We start from the raw sequence: 13,922 nt of genomic DNA on the forward strand, positions 1-13,922 counted from the left end.
TTATGTTTCTTTTCTTATTAAATATTCCTTCTTGTTCATATCAGGTCTCAATAAAATTATATAGCATTTTGGGGAAAATATACATCCCAGTAAACCAGCACTGGATGATAAGATAGAAAAGATCTCCACAGCTACCATGTATTTTCCTCTAGTGCTCAGGTAGGTTGGAACAAATGACACCCAAACGCTGCAAAAGACCAGCATGCTGAAAGTAATGAACTTGGCCTCATTAAAACTGCTGGGCAGCTTCCTGGCTTGGAAAGCAATGTTAAAGCTCACACTAGCCAGGAAGCCCATATAACCCAGGACACAGTAAAACATGATCACTGAGCCCTCATTGCATTCCATTATGATTTCTCCCTTCAGTGAGTGCAGGTCTGTATCTGGGAAAGGGGGAGAGGTATTCAGCCAAACAGTGCAAATTCCCACCTGGATGAAGGAACCCAAAAGGACAATAGAATTAGCCAGTCCTTTCCCTACCCACTTCCTCATTTTGGATCCTGGTTTGGTTGCCACAAATGCCATAATCACAGTCATGGTTTTTGCCAATACAGACGAAAGGGCCACTGAGAAGATAATGCCAAAAGTCATTTGCCGGAGAAGGCAGGTCATCTTTTCAGGTCTTCCCATGAAGAGGAAGGAGCAGAGGAAGCAGAGGAGAAGGGAGAGGAGGAGGATACAAGTGAGGCTCCAGTTGTTGGCTTTAACAATTGGAGTCTCTCGATGCATCCAAAAGATTCCAAGCACAAAGATTGTAATCAAAGAGAAAACAAGAGCCATTGTAATAAAGAGGATTCCTAAAGGTTCATTATAAGAGAGATAGGTAGACACTTTGGGGATACATTGATTTTGGATATTGTTGGGATATTCATTTTCTGGACATTTCATGCAGACATCCATATCTGGGGGGGAAAATAGAAGATATCCTTCCAATATACCAAACTTTCTATCAGTATAGAATATATAGAGTACAATTTATGTTGATACAAGTTACCTATTTTGTGAAGAGAGGATAGCAATTCTCTCTTTTTTAATGGAAAAACATATATCAGTCTCATAATATAGAATAGATCCTTCATGATGCACAGAGGGTGTTGTTTGAAAATCAAAAGCAAATAAAAGTATTTCCTGTCCTCTCTATTCATTTGTAAAATCAGCTAATTACTAATACAATCTTGCGATTCCAATTTGGACTAGCAATATTTGCAGCTTCATAGACATGTTTGTAGAAATAAATATTATAAATACTTGGTACTAATAGATCAAGTTGATATGGTATTTTAAGGAATAGATGGAACAAGAAATTGGAGGACCCTATTTTGTCTAAGCTATAGAAATTGAGAAAGACAGAGTGAGAGAAGAGACAATATTTATTGGGGGAGGGTCTTTACTTGTTTTGTTCCAAACAAACAAATAAATAGATGCACTGGTATGGATTTTTGCTGGTCAGTCAAAAGCCTCATGTCATTTTGTCTTACCTATTTCATCAGAGATCTGCCCTTCTGAACATGACACACAGTCATAACAACAAAATTTCTCTCTTTCCTTCTTTTTTTTCCTGGAGCCTGGGTAGCAGTGGTCATTGCACACAGAAACAGGAAGCCCCTGAACAGTAAAAGGTATGAGAGAATTAGAAAATAAAATACCTTTCCAAGAACTTTCCAAAACAGAAACCCACAGCTGGGATGAAGAGGCAGAAGAAAATGAAAATGAGAAAACTTGAGTTAATGAGAAGGAATTGGCACTGACTTCTTTGTTTTTTACATGTTTTATTGATTTTCTAATTTTACATGTAAGTATTTAAAAAGCTGCATGGCAGCTGGGTTAATTAATAATACAATGACATACAAGTATCTTTAGTACAAGTCTCAAGCTGCTATATTAATTTTCCCTCTCTTTTCCCCTTAGTATTTACTGTCTTCTGTTTAAACTAATACAATTCTTATTAAATCAATTAAATAAAAATGACATTCTTACATTTATCAATAATTTTTGGCTTATACATACCCTTATTATTTTAACATACAGTCTTTATAGGCAATCAATATCCCAATTAGTTTACCCCAGTTTTTAATTTTCTATTAATATTTAACAACATTTAAGATTTTTAGTTTTCAAGTTTTAAGTAACCAAAGTTTCCATTATCACAATACAACACAAAGTCTAATATTCAGAATACACATCTTATCTATTTGAATATATTCTATTTCTCACCATCTTACATCAACTAATTAATAATACAATATAACATTCTTATTTTCTATTAATTTCCAAACATCTTAAATTTAGTAACCAAATTTTCTCTTGTTTCAGTATCAAATACTTCCTCTTTTTTCTCTTAATATCTATTATTTCATATTTAAGCTAGTACAATTTTTATTATATCAGCTATCATATTTTCCGGCGTATAAGATGACTTTTTAACCCATGAAAATATTCTCAAAAGTCGGGGGTCGTCTTATAAGCCCAGTCGTCTTATATGCCGGAAAATATGGGTACATAAATCAATCGAGTGCCCCCATTCTTTCAAAGCAACTTCAAACCTCCTTAGTCCAGTCCCCCCTCCAACGTGACCCTCCCTTCCCACCCCCAAGAGCCTCTAAGCCCCTTCCCCTCCCCCTTGCAAATGCCAGACCCTGGGAGCGGCAGGAAGCCCCTCCCCCTCACCCAAGCGGCATCTGAGCATAAGCAGAGCATGCCCTGCTACCCACTATCTCTCCCGGCAGCCCAGACAGCAGTACTTGGTGGCCTGGTGCCCCTCTCGCCCACAGACCACGCAGTGGCCCTCGCCAGCCGGCCTCGGCATGGCCGCCCCAAGCCCGGCTCTCCAGCGTGTCTTCCGGGCCTGCCTGGCCGACCGCATCCCAGGCGGGGCTTGGCTCCAGATGCAGCGGCTGCTCCATCTGCAAATGTGCTCTCAAAGCCAGATTGTGCTTGGCCATGCAGGCTGCCGAAAGGCAGGGACTCGGAGTTCCCGCGGTGGTTGCGGCTTCTGGCGTGCCATTTGCAGAGTCTGGCCTGGAAGAGTGCATCATGTGAACTCAGCTCTTGGGTGTATTCCAAAGGGTGGGTGGAAGGAAAAGCCCCTTTGGGCTTCAAAAGGGCAGCTTTGCACCATCTGCATCAGATGGGGCTGAATTGGGCTTGTGTTGCAGCTGGATTTAGTCAGAGGATAAAACATACAAGGAAAAGTTGCTGGAATTGGGTATGTCTAGTCAAGGGATAGGCAACCTTGGTTCTTTTATGGATCATGGACTTCAACTCCCAGAATTCCTGAGCCAGCCAGGAATTCTGGGAGTTGAAGTCCACATAGCCGTGTTCCAATATCTCAGGGGCTGCCCCAAAGAAGAGGGAGTCAAGCTATTCTCCAAAGCACCACAAGGCTGGACAAGAAGCAACGGATGGAAACTAACCAAAGAGAAAAGCAACCTGGAACTAAGGAGAAACTTCCTGACAGTGAGGACAATTAACCAGTGGAACAACCTGCCTCCAGAAGTGGTTAATGCTCCAGCACTGGAAGTTTTTAAGAAGAGACTGGGCAGTCATTTATCTGAAATGGTATAGCGTTTCTGGCGTATAAGATGACTTTTTAACCCATGAAAATCTTCTCAAAAGTCGGGGGTTGTCTTATACGCCCAGTCATCTTATACGCTGGAAAATACGGTAAGTAAAAACATGTTTATTATATTTATCAATATATTTTAGCTTATGTTTATCTTAATTAGCTTTACATTCAACCTTTATAAACAAATCAATATTCAAATTTAACTTTTAATATTTATACTTCCAAATTTTAAAGTAACCAGTTTTCTTTATCTCAGTTCATAACAAAATCTAGTGTTCAAAGTATGTATCTTGTCAAATCAAGTATATTCTATTTTAATCCTTACTAATAAATCAATTCCCCAATTCAGCCTTATTCTAGCTTTCTTTCTTTGCCAACTCGCCTTCCATATCCATGTTTTTAAATCATCGTATAGATCTTCCTTTGTTATTATATATATTGTTTGAAATAAGGAAGGCCATCCAGTCAGTATTTTTTTGAAGGAGCTAACAAATTGTCTCTCTATTTTTCTCTCCCAGTGTAGTTGTCCTGAAATGTTTATCTTCCCTTTGGTCTGTTCTTCTTGATCCTCAGGTTTCTTCTGGTTTATATAGAAAGTCTTTTCCATTTTCAAAATTATCAATTCCTTTTCTAAGTTTTCCATTAACTGTGTTTGTTGATCAGTTGAATCTTCTATCATAGTATTTGATTGCTCCATTTCTTCTATTATATTCTGTGTAGTTAATTCTTTGGGTGTAATCAAAGTTTGGGTTCATATATCTAGACTGACATCTTGTTCTTTTCTGTAACCTCTTAGTTCATCAGTGGCTTTAAGAATATTTTCCTGAATTGCTTTCAACATAAATAAAATCTGTTCCTGATCTTTGTCCATGTTCTATTAGTGATGTGGATTAAAAGCTTTACAGTCATAGAATGAAAATAATTTTATCACTGAGTTTAGAACATAGCTGGGCTTCTCACAGCTGATTGCCAAGGTCAAAAATGTCTTATCTATAATAGTTTGACTGAACTATGTAATATTGAAAAAGGTACAAGGCAGGGGTGCCCGTTGTCACCTCTATTATTTGTTTTAACATTGGAAATATTACTGGTTAAAATACGCAATTCAGATAAAATTAGGGGAATCCAAATAAGAGATCAGGATTATAGATTGAGGGCGTTTGCAGATGATCTGGTTGTTACATTAACTCAGCCTGATTATTCAGTTGTAGAATTGATGGAGATAATAATGCAATATGGGAGAGTTTCTGGATTTAAGATTAATATACAAAAAACTAAAATACTGTCTAAAAATATGACAGTATCTCAAAAGGCTGTTTTAGAAGAACTAACGGGATTTGAAATAGTCAAAAGGGTTACATATTTGGGGATATATTTGTCAGCCTCAAATGTGAAGTTATACAAAAATAATTATGAAAAGTTATGGGGAAAAGTACAAAAAGAATTAGATAGTTAGAAAAAATTACAATTATCTTTATAGGGAAGAATTGCAGCAGTGAAAATGAATGTTTTGCCAAATTTTTTATTTTTATTTCAAATGATACCTATACTTAAAAAGGATTTAAACGTGGAGGAATGGCAAAAAGGAGTTAATAAATTTGTCTGGGCAGGGAAAAAGCCACAAGTTAAATTTAAGATAATGCAAGATATGCGTGAAAGAGGTGGTCTTAAAATGCCTAATTTTAAATTATATTATGAGGATGCTGCTTTATCAGCGATAAGTGACTGGTTTAATTTAACACAAGCGAGATTATAAACTCTTGAGGGTTATGATTTGTTATTTGGATGGCATGCATATTTATTGTATGATAAGAAGGTGGATAATGTGTTCAAGATACATATTTTAAGGTATGCTCTGTTGCGAGTCTGGAAAAAGTATAGACATAAGTTAAATTATAAGATACCTATTTGGGAAATACCTAAACATGCAATAGAAAATATAAATGTGGGATTTAAACATGATGTGACTACATATAAGGAAATTTTAAGTCTTGAGAGGAAAGTATTAAGTATTAAAGTGATATAGTATTTTAAAAGAAGAAAAGATTGTACAAACCTGGTTTCAGTATGGGCAATTACAGGCTAGATGGAAAGAGGACCAGAAAACTGGTTTTTCAATGATTGATGAAAATTTGGTAAAGCAAATTAGAGATCAAGGTCAAGCACATATAGAAAGGATATATACTGCATTGATAGAAATTGATTCAGAGGCGGAACTTGTTAAAGATTGTATGATAAAGTGGGCTCAGAATTTTCAAGAAGTTATTACAATGGATACCTGGGAAAAGATTTGGGTTAGAAATGTAAAATTTACACAGGCCCAAAATTTAAGAGAGAATTTTTATAAAATGTTTTATAGGTGGCATTTAGATCCAAAAAAAATAGCAAGTATGTATCTGAACTGTCAGCCCAAATGTTGGAGGTGTGGCTGTGAGGACGCAACATATTTTCATATATGGTGGACTTGCAAAAAGGTTAAAGCTTTTTGGATTAAAATTTGGTGGAATATGCAAAAAATATTTAAGAAAAGGATAAAGTTCTCTCCGCAACTGTTTTTATTGGGTATTATCACAGATATCACTGTTATAGATATTAAGTTGATGTTGAATTTAATTACGGCAACGAGACTTTTAGTAGCGCAATAATGGAAGAAGGAAGAACTGCCGACTATAGAAGAATGGACTTTAAAAGTTTCTAACTTGGCGGAGATGGCAAAGATTTCAGCATATTTGAAAGATCAATCACAACAGAGATACACTGTGGAGTGGAAGAGATGGATTGATTATATTCAGAATAAATATGGGACTAAAAAGTTTCACTTAGCATTTGAATAAGTAGAGGATTTATATGATGTATAATTAGCTTGTAGTTATTTTACTAAGAGTTAAAGTGCGATAGAATTTAATATTTTATTGTTGTTTGCATATTTTAGATTATGTTTGTTTGTATTTTTATACCCTGTATTTAGCTCTGGGAAGTCGGGGAGGGGGGAGGGGAGGGGAGGGGAGGGGTGGGTTGGGGAGGGCTGGGGGGAGGGGAGGAGGAGGGGGGGGTTTGTATTCTAAAATATATTCTAAAACTTTTCAATAAAAAACAAACAAACAAAAATGTCTTATCTATAGTCTAGGCTTCAAGCCAAGTCTCTTTCAGACAATAACGGGTGGTAATATCAGGTTTAGCCATAAGATGTCGCCCATACCGTTTTGGATTTTTTTAAAAAAAACAAGATTTTTATAATCTTTTTTTCCAAATTTTACTTCTTTTTTGCAAGTAAAAACCCAAATCTTCAATAAAAATAGTAAATCTTTTAGTCCTCAAGTTTTGGAAAGTTAGAAATCCAGTTAAAATCAGGTTATTGTTTCAACATTTTGAACTCCCCTGGATAATGAGTTGCCACTGTTATTAGAGGGTGAGATAGGATTTCTCTTCCCTCTTTCCACAAGGTGGAAAATATTTTAGGCAGCTTATACAGGTGGAAAAATAGTTAGGATTGAGGAGGGGTTCAGATCTCAACCTGGTGACAAGCCATATTTCTATGGCCAGTCTTTCATCCACTGGTTTGGAGGCCTGTGCTGGATCAGGTGGAAGGGTTACCACCCCCACCCCCTGTGATCAAGCGGGGATCCCTCCTTGCTGGTCTCCCCTACAGGGACTTTCAACCCTTTCCAGGGTTCTCCAGTAATATGAAATTGGATGTGAAAGACAGAGCTTGCCTTCTAAATGTCTGCAGCAGCCATGGTAGCAAACCAGAAGTCCAGAATTGGCATTGACTTCTTTGGATGTTTTAGCAGAAGACCTGGAATGGCAGAAAGTTATGTATTCATAGGATCTGGCACATGTTTGGATTAGTCCAAACAGAATGTGGCACTACAGGAAGTCCCCAACTTACAACCACAATGCGGTGCATGATTGTTAAGTCAATTGCATGTTTTTTAAGAAAGTCAATTCTGATAAATCGGCCTTTTTTGTTGAAAACTAACTAGAAACTCTGCAAATCATGGTTATGTGACCATGGGACACCTGCAACTGTTCATTAATCTGAGTCAATTGTCATATGCCCGAAATGTGAACATGTAACAACAAAGGAAGCGGCAGGCTCTCCTTTGAGAACAGGTCACAAATAGCTTTTTTTTTCAGTCCCTTGTAAATTTGAAAGGTTGTTTATAATGAGACTTGTATGCCGCCCTATCTCCCGAAGGACTCAGGGCGGCTAACAACAATAAAATACAAATGAATACAAATATTAAAAAAGAATTAAATTGTATCAAAGTCCCACTAAAACCAATAAAAACATTTAAAATCATAATTAAAAAACCCATTATCATCAGTCCAGTTCGGCCTATTGCGCACAGGGTGATGGGAAAACGTTCCTGGCAGCAGATGGTCCTGCAAATATCCCGGGCCTAAGCCATGTAGGGCTTTATAGGTAAGAACCAGCACCAGTTGTATGCCTAAGGCTATCTGTATTTACATTGGCAATTTTTGTACCCCAAGCACAATTGGAAGCATTTGCCTTAAGTTTCCTGTGGACATATTAATGCTCAAATGCATATGCAGAATACGTTATATGTCATCATCTCGAAAGCTTCCAAAAGACCAAAACATGATTTTCTTCAATTACTGCCATTTATTTGACAATTGCTCCAAAGAATGTTTTACTTTTATTATTAGTTGAGAATCTGTAGCTTCTTCTCACCTGGTTAAAACTTCTGTGCCATACAATTTGATTGTCATTAAGAGTTAATTCTCTGCCTGATGGAGCCCGAGGTTCCAATGTTCCAACTTTGACTCGAGAAAAGGAATTATTGGGGAAAGTAATCCAGTTTGCAACATCAAAACCTGTAATCAATTCTCTGTTTTCATCAAATGTAATAGAGTCTCCCATACTGTTGTTGAATACAATACTTTGCAAGAAAGAATGAAACTGTATTTTAAAAAAAATAAACAAATTAACACAAGAGTTTGAAATGATAACAACTCCATAAAATTATTTGAAGCTGAACTCTCCTGCTTTGAAAAATGCAAGGGAAGATTGAGGGTATCTTTAATTCAATGTTGACTGCTGTCTGAACAAGATTCAGTAATTCCTTTGGCAAGATGTCCAGAATTGGCTTGCCATTACATTCTTTCTAGGACTGAGAGAGAATGATAGCCTAAGGTGACCAGTTGGATTTGTGCCTAATAAGGAGTAGAAGGAACCTATCCCTATTTGCAGCACAGTGCCTTAACCACCACATCAAACTGTTTGTAATCATATATATTTCATATTTTATAATCACAGTGTCTCTCTTTCAGTTCATTAACATGTCAGCCCTTTTTTTCAAAATACTGAATATAGTTGTTATCTTTAAGGCAGAATGCTTTTGAGTATGTTACACAAATTATGACAAATATCTGACTGCAAGAACATTCAAGAACATGAGGGAAATTAATTCACAAAGATATGATAAGAAAACCTCAGGTTTTTAGCTGCATAGAATCTGAATGCACTCCAGAATGGAGACTCAAATGGTGTTTCTCAAATTCCACAAACAAGTGGTCAATACTCATTGACACAGGTCATCTACAATTGGTAACCAGCCCCCAAACTTAGAAGACAAGGTTTTACCTTTTCTATATTTCTTAACATCCAGAATAACAAACAAATAAATCTTAATATATTACTTTTCCAACTCTACTAAATCACTTCCAAGTATGCCATGTTCTCGATGGCTCTTAGAATCCAAAACAAATTAACATGTAAAACATGTAAAATAGGAAAAATAACAATGGCTATTTCTGGATAAAGGCTGTGGACCCAGTAAATTCTGTAGAATAGAATTTAAAAGATTTTTTTAAAAAATTAGTAGTTATATTGTTTCACAAATAGGAAAGAAATATCCCTCCAATACAACTACTAATGTAAAAGCTTTTTTTCCAAGAGCAAGTGTTTTTATTCAACAGAATTCATTGGTATAATAATAATGATATATAATAATCATTCCCAGTAGCATCACTGAGATTAGGGAAACATGATGGCCCAATTGAATAAACAATGTTTGTATATTAGAAATAAATAAAATACCTGCCATGGTTTTAAATTCTGAAATATTACTTGTTCTGTTCCTATTACATTTCTACATCTGAATCTGGACTTGAGTAAGGCATGCAAAGAGTGCACCATAACATAGACGGCATTGTAAATGTTGTAACTATGACCGCTCATGCTCATTTCAAATAATATAGTTGGCAGACTCTCTAACTTCTCATTCCCAGTGCATAATAAGTTGCTATTTTTATATATCCTGGAAATGTGTAATGAGCAATCAAATGCCTGCTCCCAAAAATTCTGAATGAAATTGTCTTCTTTTGCCCAAGATGGCCTTACAGTTTGAAGAAATTCTTGGAATCCAGGTGGATCTTTTGAGCGAACTGTGAACGAAAGGGCACCATGGAAACTCTGTATATCCCAAAGTCTCTGAATTGACAGTGATTCAAAATTCCAATGGGATGTAACAATCCACACTTTACCCAAAGGAGTCCCTGAAAAAAAAGAAGCTACAAAGATGATCGTTCTCAGATTTTCCATGGCTGGAGTTAGGGCATAGATTAAACACACTTTGACTTTATCCTCCATATAGAGTTTATTATCACTTAACTCCATTGTAATCAACTGTATATACTCTTCCAGAAATGCCTTCCTGGGTGTTCGAAGTATGTAAGCATAACAAATGTTGTTTTGTGAAAGCAACGGTTCAATTTTCTGCAAAAACATATCCCCATAATCATCATCCATAGCCAAGAGCCCAATCCAATTCCATCCAAAATGCTGAAGTAATCGAATAATTCCAGTGTATTGATGCATTTCATTCGGAACCATCTGGTACAAAGATGGAAATATGTTTTTCTCTCCATGTATTAGAGAAAATTCTCCATAGGCAAGCTGAAAGGCAATATATACCAAATAATTAGAACAATTATATAAGAATATGAAATGGGTTTCATATTCATCATAGGTAAGTCAGAAAGTCAGATCTGAAGTGTTGGTGGAAATTATGCAGTCAGTTTATATACATAGAGTATTATATTAGTTAAAAGGGTTGTCCATCTGTTTCTGAGCCCATTTTAATTGAGTGTGAAAACATTTAAACACAAGGACAAGATTGAAAGCAAGGCATTTATGATCTACAAAAGTATTTTAGTTTGACTACCTGAAAAGAGTCAAGTAGCATGTAGGAAAGAAAGAGTAATTTTTGTAGTGGCCCAACCTCTTTGAAACTCAATGCCAACATGAGTTTGGTAATCTTCAATGTTTGGGCACAATTACAAAGACTCCTTAGTTTCTAAATATTTAATTCAACTCTGGAAAGTCGCCTAAAGGTGTTTTGACATTGGAAGGAATTAAAGAAATTGGGTTTTCTAGGGAGCCATCTAAAGTGTCTACCTGTGGAATCTTGTAGTTGGCAAGAACTGTGGCCATGATGAATGAGGTCTCTGTCATACGTCCTCCAATGGCAGCAATAAATGTTTTCTTTAAATCACAGGTAAAGTTGGGAACAAACTTCTGCTGTGTGGAAAGTAAGCTCAGCATTGCCTTATAAGTTATCCTCGCAGGGAAGTAGTTGTTCACAATGTGGAAACCCAGTGTGATGTTCGGTAGGAGTTCGGGGTTCCTATTGATCTCCTTGACAGTAAACACCAAAGCAAGGATGTGCTGATACATCTTTGGCAGAGAACTGCAATAAAAACTATCATTTTAACTGAAGTGTCTCCTATCCTTCTCTTTTACAGTACTTGTGTGCTCAAAGCTATGAAACTGAATATCATGAAGTTCAAAGTCATCCATTGAACCAGACCTACAATTAACTGAGAGGCAACCACTTCAAGCTACATGTGCTGAAAGTCAGCTGCAATAGTTGCAAGAGGCTCTGAAACCCTTACATAACCACAGTCCTAATGAAAAACATGTTATCTACTGCCATAACTTATCTTGGGAAAGAAACATTATATAGCTCATATGCAGGAAATGTGCTTGGAATCTATTTCTAAAGGCTACCCTTCCTATCTAATATGCAGCCTTATTAATGAATTTCCTTTCCCGTCAAGTATGGTACAATCAATGGCAAGTATTTTGCAAATAATAAAGAACAGGAACACAAGGAGCAACATTGCTAGCACCTTCATTCTATTGTTGACAACACCAGCCAGAGCATAGAAAAACTCAAATAATGCAAGACCTGACATTGTGGAGAGACTTGGCCCATAGAATCACCAAGAGTGAACACTCAAATATCATATTATCCATTCAAGGGGCTGCCACATAGAAGGGGCAATCAAGCTATTCTCCAAAGCACCTGAAAACAGGACAAGAACCAATGCATGGAACCTAATCAAGGAGAGAACCAAACTAGAACTAAGGAGAAATTTCTTGATAGTAGCAACAATTAATCAATGGATGCTCCACAACAACTTACTCCAGAAGTTATAGTGCTTCAACACTGGAGATTTTTAAGAAGAGATTGGACATTTTTTTTTTTTGCCGGCTCCGAAGATGGCGGACGCGCTGGGGAGAGCTCCGTAGCCCCCAACATCAAGGCGTCCCCCCAGGAGCCCCCCAGGGACGTCGATGGACCCCTGGGGTGGGGCAAGAATTTCGGGCAAATGAGCTGGGTAACTATGCCGCCCGCTGCCTCCCGAAACAACTGCAGGGGTGCCAGGACATCCCTGCCCCGCCGCCTGGGTCGCTGGCGACCGTTATAAACGGAGCCAGCACCCTCCGCCCTGCCTCTGCCGCTTGTCAACTGCCGAGCAAGGGCTGCGCCTCCGCCGATCAGCTGTGCGGCGGAGGCCCCGGCGGAAAGGACGGCAGCGGCTGCGGCGGCGATTTTCAAGCCCCCAGGCTGGTCGCTGATCCAGGGAGCCTGGCAACGGCGATGGCGGTGGCGGCGGGGCGTCTCCAGGCCCCCCCTGGCCATCCAGGAGGGGCCGGAGGCTCTGCTCTGCCCCGGCCCCCCCACCGGCTCCCGGGTGACGGCGGCGTCTCCAGGTTATCAGCGGAGACGCCGCGGACCAGCTGGACCAGCTGGGTGACGGAGGCGGAGGCATCGGCGGCGCCGGAGGTGAGAGACCCGCCCCTGGACCTGGACCATGACAGCCGTCGCAGCCATCCAGGAGGGGCCGGAGGCTCTGCTCTGCCCCGGCCCCCTGACCGGCTCCCGGGTGACGGCGGCGTCTCCAGGTTATCAGCGGAGACGCCGCGGACCAGCTGGACCAGCTGGGTGGCAGAGGCGGAGGCATCGGCGGAGCTGGAGGTGAGAGACCCGCCCCTGGACCACGACAGCCGTCGCAGCCATCCAGGAGGGGCCGGAGGCTCTGCTCTGCCCCGGCCCCCTGACCGGCTCCCGGGGACGGCGCCGTCTCCGGACTATCGACGGAGACGCCGCGGACCAACTGGACCAGCTGGGTGGCGGAGGCGACGGCATCGGCGTCGAGAGGCCCGCCCCTGGACCACGACAGCCCTGGACCACGGCAGCCCTCGCAGCCATACAGGAGGGGCCGAAGGCTCTGCTCTGCCCCTGGCCGGCTCCCGGGTGGCAGCGGCATCTTCGGCGGTGAGAGCCCAGCGAGCCCTGGTCTGCGGTCTCCTCCGATGCCGATCACCGGGCAAGGGTGGCGTCTCCGCAGATCAGCTGTGCGGCGGAGGCGCCGGCAACGAAACCAACAGCAGCAGCAACGGGCAGCGGCGGCGTCTCCGAGGATCAGAGGAGGCGCCACGGATCAGCTGGGCGGTGGAAGAGGCGGCAGCGAGGACGACCGCGGCCGGGACTGCTTCTCCAGGCCTAGTCGTTCGCCACCCATGGGCCTTGACAGCGGCGGTAGCACTGACGGCGCGGCATCTTCGACCCGCCCCCTGTACCGCTACGGCCGTTGCAACAATCCTCAAGGAGACGCCGCAGACCAGCTTTACAACGGTAGCGGCAGCAACGAAGACATGGGCGGTGAGGCAGCTACTCTGGGCCCTGGTCGACCGTCCTCCGAGGGGCCTTGACAGAGGCCCTGACAGAGACGCTAGTAACAGCGGTGCGGCGTCTCGACCACCGTGGGCTGCCCCTGGACGGCGCTGCCTCCGAAAGATTCACACCAAAGGAGACGCTGGACAATGGAGGCGACGGCCCGAGCCACCTCCTCGAGACACCTTGATCGGAGACAGCAACACCAGGGGCATGACACCAGGGACTCCCGTACCTCTGGGAGACCACGCTCTGGACGGTCCTCAATCAATAGGCCGGGAGCAACGCCCAGAGGATCAGGGAGAGAACTGTTTGGGGCGGCTGAACCACCGGAGCTGACGCCAATTAATGGATCCCTCCATCCTGCC

The 13,922-nt window shown here is 40.9% G+C and overlaps 1 protein-coding gene across 1 annotated transcript; it reads right to left on the bottom strand.

Moving 5' to 3' along the window:
- LOC310649167 (vomeronasal type-2 receptor 26-like) lies at window positions 1-11,267 on the bottom strand (the record flags this gene model as incomplete). The annotated part of the gene is made up of 5 exons (XM_083377475.1): window positions 1-902; window positions 1,479-1,605; window positions 8,262-8,489; window positions 9,933-10,487; window positions 10,989-11,267. 5 exons carry the CDS (start codon window positions 11,265-11,267, stop codon window positions 1-3), a joined length of 2,091 nt encoding a protein of 696 aa, XP_083233601.1.
- Between the last annotated feature and the right edge of the window lie 2,655 nt (window positions 11,268-13,922).

Source organism: Vipera ursinii (genome assembly GCF_947247035.1).
Source record: "Vipera ursinii genome assembly, chromosome: Z".
NCBI lineage: Eukaryota > Metazoa > Chordata > Lepidosauria > Squamata > Viperidae > Vipera > Vipera ursinii.